Source organism: Sturnira hondurensis, unplaced genomic scaffold (assembly GCF_014824575.4).
Source record: "Sturnira hondurensis isolate 20B ecotype Veracruz unplaced genomic scaffold, ASM1482457v3 Scaffold0009719, whole genome shotgun sequence".
NCBI lineage: Eukaryota > Metazoa > Chordata > Mammalia > Chiroptera > Phyllostomidae > Sturnira > Sturnira hondurensis.
In genome coordinates, this window is record NW_028082350.1 from 3,476,977 (window position 1) to 3,490,127 (window position 13,151).

The 13,151-nt window shown below is 45.8% G+C and overlaps 1 protein-coding gene across 1 annotated transcript in view; it reads left to right on the forward strand.

Annotated features, from left to right (window-relative positions):
- The window catches only part of TMPRSS13 (transmembrane serine protease 13), a 37,498-nt gene extending 26,702 nt beyond the window's left edge, over window positions 1-10,796 (forward strand). The window contains exons 7-13 of the mRNA XM_037057500.1: window positions 589-632; window positions 1,921-2,083; window positions 2,994-3,166; window positions 7,604-7,702; window positions 8,902-9,044; window positions 9,199-9,351; window positions 10,058-10,796. Coding sequence (XP_036913395.1) covers window positions 589-632; window positions 1,921-2,083; window positions 2,994-3,166; window positions 7,604-7,702; window positions 8,902-9,044; window positions 9,199-9,351; window positions 10,058-10,084 — 802 coding nt within the window. The 3' untranslated portion in view covers window positions 10,085-10,796. The remainder of the gene's footprint in view (window positions 1-588; window positions 633-1,920; window positions 2,084-2,993; window positions 3,167-7,603; window positions 7,703-8,901; window positions 9,045-9,198; window positions 9,352-10,057) is intronic.
- Window positions 10,797-13,151: the final 2,355 nt, after the last annotated feature.

A 13,151-nucleotide genomic window follows, 5' to 3' on the forward strand; every position in this document is an offset into this window, starting at 1 on the left:
GAGGCACCAGCCTCCTTCTGAGCCTCCTCATCACGTGTCATCTTCGCACCACAGCCCTGAGCTTGTCTCAACCCCACTGAGGGGGAAGTTAGTGGGGGGTGGCTCCACAAGCTAGCAGCATTTACCTTGGGATACAAGAGAGGAAACAAGCTCTAAGAAAAGGGATGGGAGGTAAGGGAAGTGAAGCAGCTGCATCTTGGACGCCTGCTTCGTGCCAGGTGATTTGCATGCAACATTGCTGGTGAGCACCAAGGAACTCTGATGTAGTGTTAGGCTGCTTGTTTAGCTGTGGAAAGATTCTGGGACAAAGTCATGAGTTCAAAGGATATGAATCTAGACAATGTGTGCCATCTGCCCCTAGAAAGTGAGGGGTTTGAAGAGGAGTGGAGATGGTTTGCACCTAGCAGTTTCTATTCATATAGAAAAAGCACTGGAAGGGTCAGCACCCACTAGGAGGGAGAAGGTCAGAATCTACATTTTCTTGTGCAAAAGAAATAAGGTAGGAACTGAGCAGGATTCAGTGAGGAAAGGCTTCTTAGAGGAGGTGGCTAATATACCCTCTCTCACCTTCTGCCTTTTCTCCTACAGGTCTGAGTGCCCTTCTCAGCGGTATGTCTCTCTTCAGTGTTCCCGTAAGAAGATGCTTTTGCTACTGAACTGTGGCCTGTGGGGGCTGGGAGTCAGGGGCAGAGTGGTGGGACCTCTCTGAGAGAGATGGCTGGCCCAGGGAGTCCACCAAGAAGAGGGATTTAGCCAGCAGGTCTGCTTCAGGGCCAGGATTCCTGAGAGGCACTGGAGCAGTTTGAGCATAGCATTTTCCTTTCTCCTGACTCCTCAGCCCAGCAACTTCACTCACGCCAAAGAAGCCATTCAAATCTTCTGGATTCTGGGCAGGGGGCAGAGGACTGAGAGAGCAGGTCTGGGCCCACTTTAATCTCCTATATCAATAGACAAGGAACTAGATCTACAGTCAACATTTGCTGGGCATATTCTCTGTGCATGACGCTGTGCCTATTGCATTCAATTCTCATGAGGCAGGTACTATTATTGCCCACTAATTGAAATGAGACAAATGTTTACTTAGCTTAAGGACAGACCTCTGGAAGGTGAGAAACTGGTATCTGACCAATGGTCTGACCCCTAATCCTAAATTGTTAATTGATCCACAAGTGGGCTGTGTTCTCAGTAATGACGAGGTGAGAGTAGTCCTCTGAGCAGACCAAGCATACGGTGCTATGGTTGGAGTGCCCACCGCTTAAGCCACCTCTAGTTCCTCACTCTTTGCCCCCTTCAAAGAGAAAAGAACACACAACTGAACAAACTCCAAGGGCTGCCCTCCTTGCCCATGATTTTAGGGAGCTGACTCACTCCAGAAAATGTTTACAAATGTTCCCTGGAATGAATGGTCTCCAACAGTACTAAATAACCCATTGGGGAACCATGTGGATACAAACCCACTTGTGCATCATTAGGAGTTTATTTCTCCTTTTATTTTGTTTTGTTTTGGAGATAATAGAGATTCCCATCACAGTGCCTATGAATTCAGACTTATGTTAGAGTTGATCTGCTTTCCTGAGCTCCTGACGGCAGTCCCAAGATTTACCATTGTAACCCTAATGCCTGGCACAATATCAGGCACTTAGTAAGAATCTGTTGAATTTTTGAAAGAATGAATGAGTAAGAGGAAAGAAGAACTGGCCTAGGATCAAACTTCCCACTGGATGACTCCAGAAAGCTGGCCACCATATGGGACCTCTGCTTTGGAGTAAACAGTTGTGCCATATCAGATTAAGTGAACAAAGTGGTGTCCATGGGTGGCTGTGTGCCCTTGCTGCCCAAGCCTGCCCTGGGCCCAGGGAGCATGGCAGGGCTCTAAGAAAAGCAGAGCTCATGGTTCATCTTTTCTGTTTCTCTGCCTAGACTGTGGACTCAGAGCCATGACTGGGCGGATCGTGGGAGGGGCACTGGCCCCAGAGAGCAAATGGCCTTGGCAAGTCAGTCTGCACTACGGCACCACCCACATTTGTGGGGGCACACTGATTGACACCCAGTGGGTGCTCACTGCTGCCCACTGCTTCTTTGTGTAAGTACCTGAGGGGGCAGGTGATGTGATGTTGCAGGAGTTCCAGATCACCAGGAAGGGCTGATGGCAGACTGGCTTCTTTCTCCATGAAGGAAAGCTTGGTGTGAGGCTACCCCTCCTCTCTGCAGTGGGCTAGGTGGCCTTGGCCATGATTTTGTAGTAGGTACTTGGTTCTGGGAGTGTACGTTGGTGGTACTTGATCTGAGATAGGCCCAGAATGAGAAAAAGCTTTTGTATGATGGTCCCTAGTGAAAGGGAGGCAGGCAGAAGGAAGGACTTCGGAACCTGCCCCCGAAGAACAGGCTGAAAGAAAGAGTCATTGGGTTTGTTGCTACTGGTTCCTGTACCTGGAATTTACAGGAGAGGAACCCATGAAAATCAGGATCACTGTCCCCAAAACTGAGGGGTGGAGATTTTGGGGAGGGATTGCAGTGCTGCTAGCTTCTGAGTCACTAGCCAGGCTTGTCCCTTTGAGCTTATGGGCAGGAAAGGGCTCTAGAGAACGGGACTCAGGGGCTTGCCCAGGAATGAGTCTTCAGTCAGTGACTGTCTTGTCTAAAACTCTTTCTGCTGAGGATAATAATACTGAGATGTGTAGTGCCCACCTTATTCAATCTTTGGTGGTGCACAGAGGAGGCCGTGGAATGACTGCTAACAGAAATCCTATTCATCTCCTCCCCCTTTCTATTGTAAGGTGCAGAGCAGCCGGTTTAGAATGGCTTTTTTTTTTGGAGGCAGGAGATTGTTCTGGACCCCTGAGTTAAGACGGAGGGCTGCCACAGGAGGTCATTTCAGCCATCTCCCTGCCTCCGAACTGGTGCTAAGAGAGCAGCTCCTTGTGGGTAGCATATGCTGCCAGTGGGCTCTTTCAGGCAGGTAAGAGCATCATGCTCTCCCATGGCTCTTGCAGGACCCGAGAAAAGATCCTGGAGGGCTGGAAGGTGTACGTGGGCACCAACAACCTGCACCAGCTGCCTGAGGCAGCCTCCATTTCCCAGATCATCATCAATGGCAACTACACTGATGAGCAGGATGACTATGACATTGCCCTCGTGCACCTCTCCAAGCCCCTGACCCTGTCTGGTGAGTGAACCAATTCCTGTCACACCCCATTCTGGCACATCCTGGAGGCCCTTGGGGCCCAGCCCTTGCACTTGGTAGCATCTGTCAGCCCATCTCGGGGTCCCAGAACTTTGGTACGGTGGGAATCAGACTCAGAAATTACTTCATGGAACATCTCTATTTTATAATTAGGGAAACTGAAGCCCAAAGATTGGGAATATTTTAATAAGGTTGCCTCAAATGACAGAACTTACATTTTAAGTTGGTGACAGAGCCAGGGCTTGGAAATAATATAATCAATATAAATAGATCAAATTTTTTCACTGGTATTCATTGAGCACTTACCAGGAGCCAGACACTGTGGTAGGCATATTACGTCTATGATTTAATTTACTCTTCACAACCAATCCTGTGGAACAAGTACTATTATTAGCTTCAGTTTATATAAGAAGAGATGGAGCTTTAGAGAGAGGATCACTGGAGGCCAGAGTAATAAGTGGCAACTCCAGGTTTGTGCAATTCCCAAACAAGGCTCCTCCCATTCAGCTCTTGGCTGGCAAGTTGCTACCACTGTGGTTGAGAACACAAGTAGAGCCACATTCAAGGAACCAATTGCCATGAGATGGAGATAAGGACCAAATGAGGCTGCACAGAAGAAATGCTACCAAAGTTCTCAGGAGGAGACCAAAGAAGGCTTTATTCATTAATTCATTCACTCATTTTTTCACTTATCAAATATCAAGGATCTAATTTTTAGTGGGCTCTGGATTTCTGACTGCAAGTACAACATAGTAGGTGACACCCACAAGGACAGCCAGTGGAGGCCAATGATGAAATGTTGAGGGGAGCTGGGGAAACCCTGGTGACTCTGATGGGGTCAAGTAATCAGTCTTGGAGGATAGAGAGTCTTTCCTGGCATAAGAAATTGGAAGGGTTTCTGGTTAGTCCAGCCTTTTTATGCTTTGGGCCTACCAGCTGGTCTTTCCTGCCACCATAATTATGGAGGCAGTGTCAGTGAGTCAGAGTAGTTAGTTAGCTCTTCAGACTGGTGTGAGGAGGAGGAAACCTTGGCAGAGCTTAGTCGGCCAAGGCTGTCCCAGAGCTACACCCACCTGAACCATGCCCACTAATGAGCAAGACCTCTGTCCTCTTCCTGCTCCCACAAGCCTTGTCTGTGGAGCCTGGGACTGTAAAGTGTGGGGTGCTCCCTTGCTCCTGGTCTGCCTCTCATGCACACATGAAAGGGAGCAGTTAGTCTATAGGACCAGAACAGACCTTTCCAACCTTTTAAAACCATCTCCACATTCTAATAAACCCCTGGGCAGGCAGCTCAGATTTATGTAGTCCTGTGGTCAGACCGTGTGACCTGATTTTGGTTTAGGAATCAGGGCAAATTTTCTTATACTTGTATGGAAGGCCAAGCACTTTGAAGATGCAGAACTATCTGACAAAACTTGTGAAAACTCATTGGTAAATTTAATTTCCCCATAACATAGTGAAATATATAACAGTTACTTATTTTTAAGACTATGTCACAAAAATAGGCATGTAGTATTTCAAGAAGTCATGTTTTGCATTTTTTGTTAATTAATTGATACTGTCCTTTCATTTATTTTTTTTGTTTACTCTCTAGCAGACAAGTATGTTAGTACTAATAGTTAAAGCTCAAATTATAGGAGAATTTAACATTTATTCTCCCTCGCTCCTTTTCTCTCTCTCTGGTTTTAAGTATATTTTATTGACTATGCTATTAAAGTTGTCCCAATTTTTCCCTCTTTTCCTCCTCCATCTGGTACTCTCCTTCCCTCCAGCAATCCCACTCCTTAGTTCATGTCCATGGGTCATGCATGTAATTTCTTCAACTGTTCCATTTCCTATACTATTCTTAACATCCCCCTGCTATTCTGTACCTACCAATTATGCTTCTTAATCCCTGCACCTTTTCCCCCATTCTCCCCCTGCCAGCTGATTACCTTCCAAATGGTCTCCAAATCTATGATTCTGTTCCTGTTCTGGTCATTTGCTTAGTTTGTTATTTTAGATTCAGTTGTTGATAGTTGTGAATTTGTTGCCATTTTGATGTTTATAGTTTTGATCTTCTTTTTCTTAAATAAGTCCCTTTAACCTTTCATGTACCAATGGCTTGGTGATGATGAATTCCTTTAGCTTTACCTTGTCTGAGAAGCACTTTATCTGCCTTTCCATTCTAAATGAAAGCTTTGCTGGGTAGAGCAATCTTGGATGTAGGTCCTTGCTTTTCATCACTTTGAATACTTCTTGTCAGTCCCTTCTTGCCTGCAAAGTTTCTTTTGAGAAATCAGCTGATAGTCTTCTGGGAACTTTTTTGTAGGTAACTGTCTCCTTTTCTCTTGCTGCTTTTAAGATTCCCTTTTTATCTTTAACCTTTGGCATTTTAATTATGATATGTTTTGGTGTGGTCCTCTTTGTGTCCAATTTGTTTTGGACTCTCTGTGCTTCCTGGATTTGTATGTCTATTACCTTCACCAGATTAGGGAAGTTTTCTTTTATTATTTTTTCAAATAAGTTTTCAACTTCTTGTTTTTCCTTTTCTTTTTCTGGCATCCCTATGATTCAGATGTTGGCACTTTTGGAGATGTTCTAGACTCTTCTTATACTCTCCTTGTTTTTTTAATTCTTGTTTCTTTCTTCTGTTCTGGTTGAATGTTTACTTCTTGCTTATGTTCCAAATGATTGGTTTGAATCCTGGCTTCCTTCCCTTCAATGTTTGTTCCCTGTACATTTTTCTTTATTTCACTTAGTGTAGCCTTCATTTCTTCCTTTATGTTTTGCCATACTTAGTGATTTCTCTGAGCATCCTGATCACCACTAGTATTTTAAATTCTGCATCTGATAAGTTGGCTATCTCTCTCTCATTTAGTACTTTTTCTGAGGTTTTGTTCTGTTCTTTCATTTGGGCCATATTTCTTTGTCTCCCCAATTTGGCAGCCTCCCTTGTTTGTTTCTGTGTATTAGGTAGAGCTGCTTTCATTCCCTGTCTAAGAGCACCTGTTAAATTGTATGGGGTGGAGACTTAGGTGCAGGGCAACCCATTTCACTGCTTTGTGGTTTTCTGTGTGGGGTAGAGAGGGATCTGAGAGGGAATAATAATGCTGCCTGGCTTCTGGAGGTTTGCCTGGCATTTGTCCCATTTCCAGTCACTTCACCCACTCCCCATCTATAGCTGGCACCCTTCCAACTGTTTCCCTAGTGTTGAATCCCAGAATAGGTGGGTTTGTATAGATTTTAAGGCTATGCAGTCCTTTTAAATGAACACTCCTGAGTACCCGGCACTTTTTCCCATGGCCACAACCCCTACTGGTTTTTCCAGCCAGAAGTTATGAGGCTTTCTCTTCCCAGAGCTAGGAACTTGGGTTGTACCATCTGGCCTGAGGCTGGGATCATTTGCTCCCAAGGTATCCCTCCTGATTTTTATCCACCCCACATGGAAGTGGGACAACCTGTTCTGCTGCTGCCTCTTTGTGTCACACTTTGTCTTCTTCATCTCAGTTCCCTGTCTCTGCCCCTCCTACTCATCTGTATGAATATGGCTTCTTTAAATCCTTGGTTGTTGGACTTCCATATAGTTCCACTTTCTGGCAGTTCTGGGTGCTTTTTGTTTTGAGGTTAGTTGTGATCTTTTTTCCGGTGGTACAAGGAAGCAAAGCCTGTATACCTATGGCTCTGTCTTGACCAGAAGTCTCTCTCTCTTTCAAAGTTTCTTGAGTATTTTGTAGTGTAGGTGCAGGAAGCCACAATGTATGAACAATTGAGAACATGGCAAACATTTCATCTATCAATTAACATTTTCTTTTTGCAAATGAACTTTGGTGGGCAATGCCCTAGTCCGTCTAGGAACACCAGTCCTCAGAGAGTTTATTAAGTGACACACAATGGTATCAGCACCTTCTAACTGTCTCTGAGCAGGGGAGCAAGTGAGCAGTGATTCTTTTGTGTGGCTCAAGGGGTATATCCTTCTTGCTGGGAGAGATTGTCTTGCCCTGGAGGGAGAGCTTCAGGCCTTGGTCAGCCAGCAGGGCCCTCCCCAGACTAGGCTGAACACTCCACTGAGACACCATGGCCATAATGCCTGGGTTTAGCCTGATGGACAGGTAGAGGAGAGGTGCAGCCAGGAGAGCCACTCTCAGTGAGGAAAGACCTTCAGTCACCCAATAGTGATTTGGTACTGGGGAGCTTCCAAGCCATATGCATCTGCCCACATGGTACCCACTGAAATCAGAATGTTTGGGGGAACTCTGGTAGCATCATGAAGGCTGGAAGATCAAGATAAAGTGATTAACCAGTCTGAGGCCCTGGAAGATTCAGAACTACTCTGAGGACAAGGAGGGGGCTTCTAGGACATTGGTGCTCCTTTCTCTACATTACCCTCACCAAAACCTCCATCCTTGTGCCTTCTTATGTCTTGGGGTCTTATTGCAGCTCACATCCACCCTGCCTGCCTCCCCATGCACGGACAGACATTCAGCCTCAATGAGACCTGCTGGATCACAGGCTTTGGCAAGACCAAGGAGACAGATGGTAAGAGTCAGAGATGCTTATGCTTGACGGTGTGTGTGTGACTGTATACATGTATATCTGTGTAGAGTGTGTGGGGGTGATGTGCCAAGGTAGATAGATAAGGGCCTAACTAATGAGGATTCAGGTATATAACTTTATGAGCCTGGTTATGAATGTGTATGTATGTGTGTGTGTATATATATGTCAAAGCAGTTATTGTGACAATGCTCCCCAGCCAAGATCACCAGGAAAACCTCTATAGTTAAACAAGTTGGGTTCATTGCTTACTTCAATGAGGGAGAAAACATGCCATGGAGAATCACAGTACATTTCAATATGAGGTGTTAGAAAAAAACCAGCACAGGACTTGGGTAGTTGGAGGGGGTCCAAAGAAGAGGAACATTGCTTGATTAGATACTTTTAGGGAGCAAGATAATTCTATGATTGAGTCTCTAAATAATCCCACCTAGAACTTGTGAATAGACTAGGTCTAAGGTGATGTCAGTGCAGAAGCAGCAAAGCAGCAACCACCCCTATTGGCTGGGAGGGGTGTCTGGTATTGTTGTGGGTTGCACAGTGACCTACCTTATTTTCGCCTATGCTTAACCAGATAATGAAGTGGATTTGTTTTGCTTCAGTTCATCATGGTCATGGAGTCGCCTTGTCTGACACTGGCTCTGTAGGATTATTTATACAGGCCAAGAGAATACCATGGCCTGTCTGGCCCACTGTGAGACTCAGGCCAAATTCCCTTGCTCAGTGCAATGAAGTACTGATTGGCCAGGGAGTAGTTTCTTCTGATCTTGGCTTCATAAAAAACTCATCGTCTGACTATGGGCAAGTCACTTCTGCAGCCCTGAACTTCTCCATCGGTAAATGAATTAATTATACCCCTTTAGGGCATGTAGTTACTAAAAACAAATGAAGTAACATATTGGACCATGCTTAGAATGCAGAAAAGCATTGTGCAACATAAAAGGTAGGCTAATAGGCTGTAACTTTGTCCATGTCCATGTATGTCTTAGTTATATGTAGTGAGCTGTGTCTGGTGTGAGAGTATGTGTGCCCATATATCCTGGGTGGCCAACCACAGAAACAGTGCCTTCCATTCAAAGGAAGCTGTGAGTTTGGGTCCTGAGATGAGTGGCTAGCAGACCATGAAGCTGACCAGAGTCTTTATCCATTTTCATCCTCTCTGTCCTTTCCACATCTCACTGCAGAGAAGACATCCCCCTTTCTCCGGGAGGTGCAGGTCAGCCTCATAGACTTTAGGAAGTGCAACGACTACTTGGTCTATGACAGTTACCTTACCCCAAGGATGATGTGTGCCGGGGACCTTCGGGGAGGCAGAGACTCCTGCCAGGTGAGGCTGCGTTCGGGTAGGCCTTAGGTTCCAGGACCCCAGGGGAATGAGGGAAGGCTGAGCTGCTGGGGTCAGAGTGGGAATAAGGTGTACATTATTTCCTGCTCAAGAACCACTTCTTCCACCCTGCTGATGTGCATGCTCTCCCCTGTAGGGAGACAGTGGGGGGCCCCTGGTCTGTGAGCAGAACAACCGCTGGTACCTGGCAGGAGTCACCAGCTGGGGAACAGGCTGCGGCCAGAGAAACAAACCTGGTGTGTACACTAAAGTGGCAGAACTCCTCCCCTGGATATACAGCAAAATGGAGGTGAGAGTCTGTGTGGGGCACTAGCTGAGCATGTGAGGAACTTCCAAAGGAGGCGTGCCAGGAAGAGGGCCCAGGCTTTCCCCCAGGGTCTTAGCAGGGGTTCCCTCACAGCCTTCTGTTACAGGGTGTTCATAAAGTGCAGAAGACCAGGACAGGACAGGAGTCAAATATCAGGCCAGCCGTAGCTTCATGTGTTCCTTTCCCTCCTCTTCCTTTGGCAGAATAGAGCTCAGAGGGTTGCAAAGGGGTGGGCCAAGTGTTGCTGGCCCCAGTATCACTCCTGTCCTGGTGATGGCTGAGTTGTGAGTTCACACAAGCCACTGACAGTAGGAAACCTCTCCTTTATAGGAAGTGATTCAGTGTGGAAGTGGGAGTCAGGAAATGGTGATTCACACCCCGTGTGCTGACCCATTTCAGTCCCTTTATTCCCTGAGCCTGCTGTCTAGGCTGTAAAGCAGAAATGCTATGTCCTTTCCTTCTTTGCTGGGCCAAGGGCACAACAGTGGAGAGCTCAGATGTGGACAGGTGAAGGCTGCCAAGTCTCTCGGAACCTGCTTCCATCATTTTCTCTTTGCTTCCCGTATTCTTTGAGGGGCAGTGACAGGTGACACTGGATTGAATTTTAGGCTCTGAGTCCCCATCTTTAAGTCTGGTTTCTGGGCCATCTGGCTCACCCTCATTGTGTTCTCCCTGTTCTCTTCCTCAGAGTGAGGGGCGCCTCCAGAAATCTTAAGTGTCTTGCTCTACCTCACAGCACTGGCTGCTATAGACTCTGGCCGAATTGACTGGGTCATCTGCAACATCATCTGGACTAAAGGCTACCAGACACCTTCATTACTTCCTCTTCCACTATCTTCTGCCTCTGAAAATGCAATGTGCATGTGCATGTGTGCATATGTGTGTGTATGTGATTGCTCTCCCAAGGTCTTCAGGAACCAGAATTGCTGTCAGCTTTTTTTCAAGCCCCAGGCTGGAAATAATAACCTGGAGACAACAGTGTGAAGACAACACCATGGAGACACCTACAGGTGTGTTCATAATGGATGGAGGAACTAGAGCCCAAGGAAGAGCCTGGAAGGTCACGTCAAGAATTCTTGCTTCTCTGACCTCGACTTGGAGACTAACCCAGAATGGGCAGACTCAGCAGTCCTGCTGATATCAGTGCTGTCCAGGGACAGCAACAGCTTTTGCTGGGGTGCCTGGACTGTCCCTAGTAGGGAGATATCTCTGTTGACATTACAAGCATCCTGTTTTCTCCAACCTTCCACTAGTGCTGTGTATGTGGAGAGATGACTGCACAGTGGCTGGCCATGTTCACCCCTGTGAAAAGGGCTCATTGTTCCTATTCGGTCACAGGCTGTTGGGGGTGTGTTTAATTTCATTTTATTTTATTTTTATATTTAAGAAACAGAAGTAGATGTATTTTTAAAGATTCTCCAAAACTTCCTGGAACTAGGAGAGCTAGTATCAGTCATCCCAAGAACTTCGAGGGACAAGTGGGAGCTGTGCCACTCTTGACTCCTGTGGAGTGTTCTTGGCCTCAAGGGACTGAAGTGGCTCCTTTGAGATACTCAGGGAAATCAGTCCTCATTTGAGCTAGTGGGAAAACCAAGGACAGAGAGAACCACGTTGTTGCTATATTCAAGGGCTATAACCAGCCATGAAGAAATGCTTCTTCTTGTGCCTCCCAGAAGCTGGGAAAATCCAGGTGGGCCATCATCCCTTATTCTCAGTGCTGCCTTGGGACTTTGGAATTTCTCCTCAGCTTTCTCCGCCTTTCAATTTCTCAGTTGTTTCAGAAACATAGTACCAAGATTAAAATCACCATGGGGAGAAAGCTGACACTGTCCTCAGGCCCTACAAAGAGTTCTTCTGAAGGATTCCAGTTGCTCTGCTCCTGCAGGTCATCAGTGTGCCTAGCCTCTAGCTGAAGGCCTGGACGTTCCCCAGCCTTGGTGCCCAGTCCCATTCTCCTCACCTTTCGTGGGCCTATCTGGTCGTGCTATGACCCCCAGAGGCAGGGTCCAAGCAGATCAGCCCAGCCCAACCCAGGCAAGTAGGTCGCCACTTGGAAGAAAGATTGCCCTAGAAAAGTAGGCTGAAATTGCCTAGTGGCTGGACAGAATCTGAGGGGCTGGTTACATGTCATAAAGGCTGGGGAGTTCAGGGAGGGCAACATTGACTTCCACAGCAGACCCCAGCAATGATCTTCAGCAATAAAAGTTGTGTGACCTAAATTTTTAAAAAACTTTTTATTTATTGATTTTAGAGAAAGAAAGAGACAGACAGGCAGACAGACATTGATTTATTTGTTGTTTCACAAGAATCATTGATTGATTCTTTAATGTGCCCTGACCAGGGACTGAACCTGTGGCCTTGATGTACTGGAATGACACTTCAACCAAATGAGCTGACCAGGGCAAAAATTTTGCCATTGGATGTTCTATTGGTACCCTATATAGAAAATCAAGATTGCCCACCCAAGTATCCAGATATGCTCAATTTGGGTTCCGAGTTTTGTTCTTTTCCACTTTAGGTTTTACTCACTTTATCATACATTCATTTATATATTCATTCACCAACGATATCAGTGGCTAGTCTGTACCAAGAAATCCTACAAGCCCCAGGGGATACAAAAACCAAGGTATGTCCTCAGCTACTCATGGTCGTGACCCAGGGTGATAGAAGCTGTGATTGAGTTTGGGCACCATACTTGGAGCATGGATAAATAAGCCACCAGTTGTACCTAAAGAGGTCAGGAAAGGCTTCACAGAGGAGGTGGGCTTCACAGAGGAGGTGATGTTTGAAATGAGTCTTAGAGAGTAGTAGACAAGCAGACAAAGCAGGTGAGGATAGTGGAAGATCACTCTAACATTTGTGCTTTTTCCTTTTCCCTTCTTCCTCTTTCTCTACTTCTGACTTTGCCAGCTCAGCAAGAGGCATGTTTATGAGGAAGCCACAATGCTTACTCAACTATTTCCAAGAGAATTGAATGGATGGCCCCATTGGCTTCTTTTGAAAGATGTATTCTTTCTTGCTCTGCACTTACTTTTCCTGCATTTAATATATTTATCTCAGTCATTATGATCCCGTGATGAGTGCCCACCACCCCTAGTGCCCCACTACACACACTCAAGCCTCCGTCCACTGGTACAGAATTCTCCAGGGTGGACTCCATGGGTCCGGCTTTTAGACACCTCAAATTTGTTTTCTTTAGTCTCTCATGGCAATGCTAGGGCAAGTCCTTCCTCTAATTATTATTTTGCTCCATCTGAACAAGAAGGCATGGGGAGGGAGCAGATGCCAGGCTCACTGGGTTACCAGTAGGTATAACACAACTACTGTAATGGAATTGTAATCCCACAATTTCCCACAATCTCAGTGGTTTAACCCAATCAACATTTATTTCCCATCCACCTAGCCATCCAATGAAAGTATCTGATCACTGGGAAGCTTCCTTCTGCAGTAACTTTATCAGCTAGTTTTTAACTAGCTATTTAACTAGTAACTTTAGCTAGTTATTTAACTAGTAACTTTATCAGCTTCTTCTGGCCAGTGGAAAGAGAAAATAAAACTTAAAGCAAATCCACCTCTTAAATGCTCTGGCCCAAACGTGATACACATCATTTTTACTCATGTTTTAGGGGTGTCAACATGTCATACAGCACTACCAGGGGTATCCAACATTTTTGTGTCTCTGGGCCACACTGGAAGAAGAAGAATTGTCTTGGCCACACATTAAATACACTGTGACACGTAATCACAAAAAAATCTCATAATGTTTTAAGTACATTTATAAT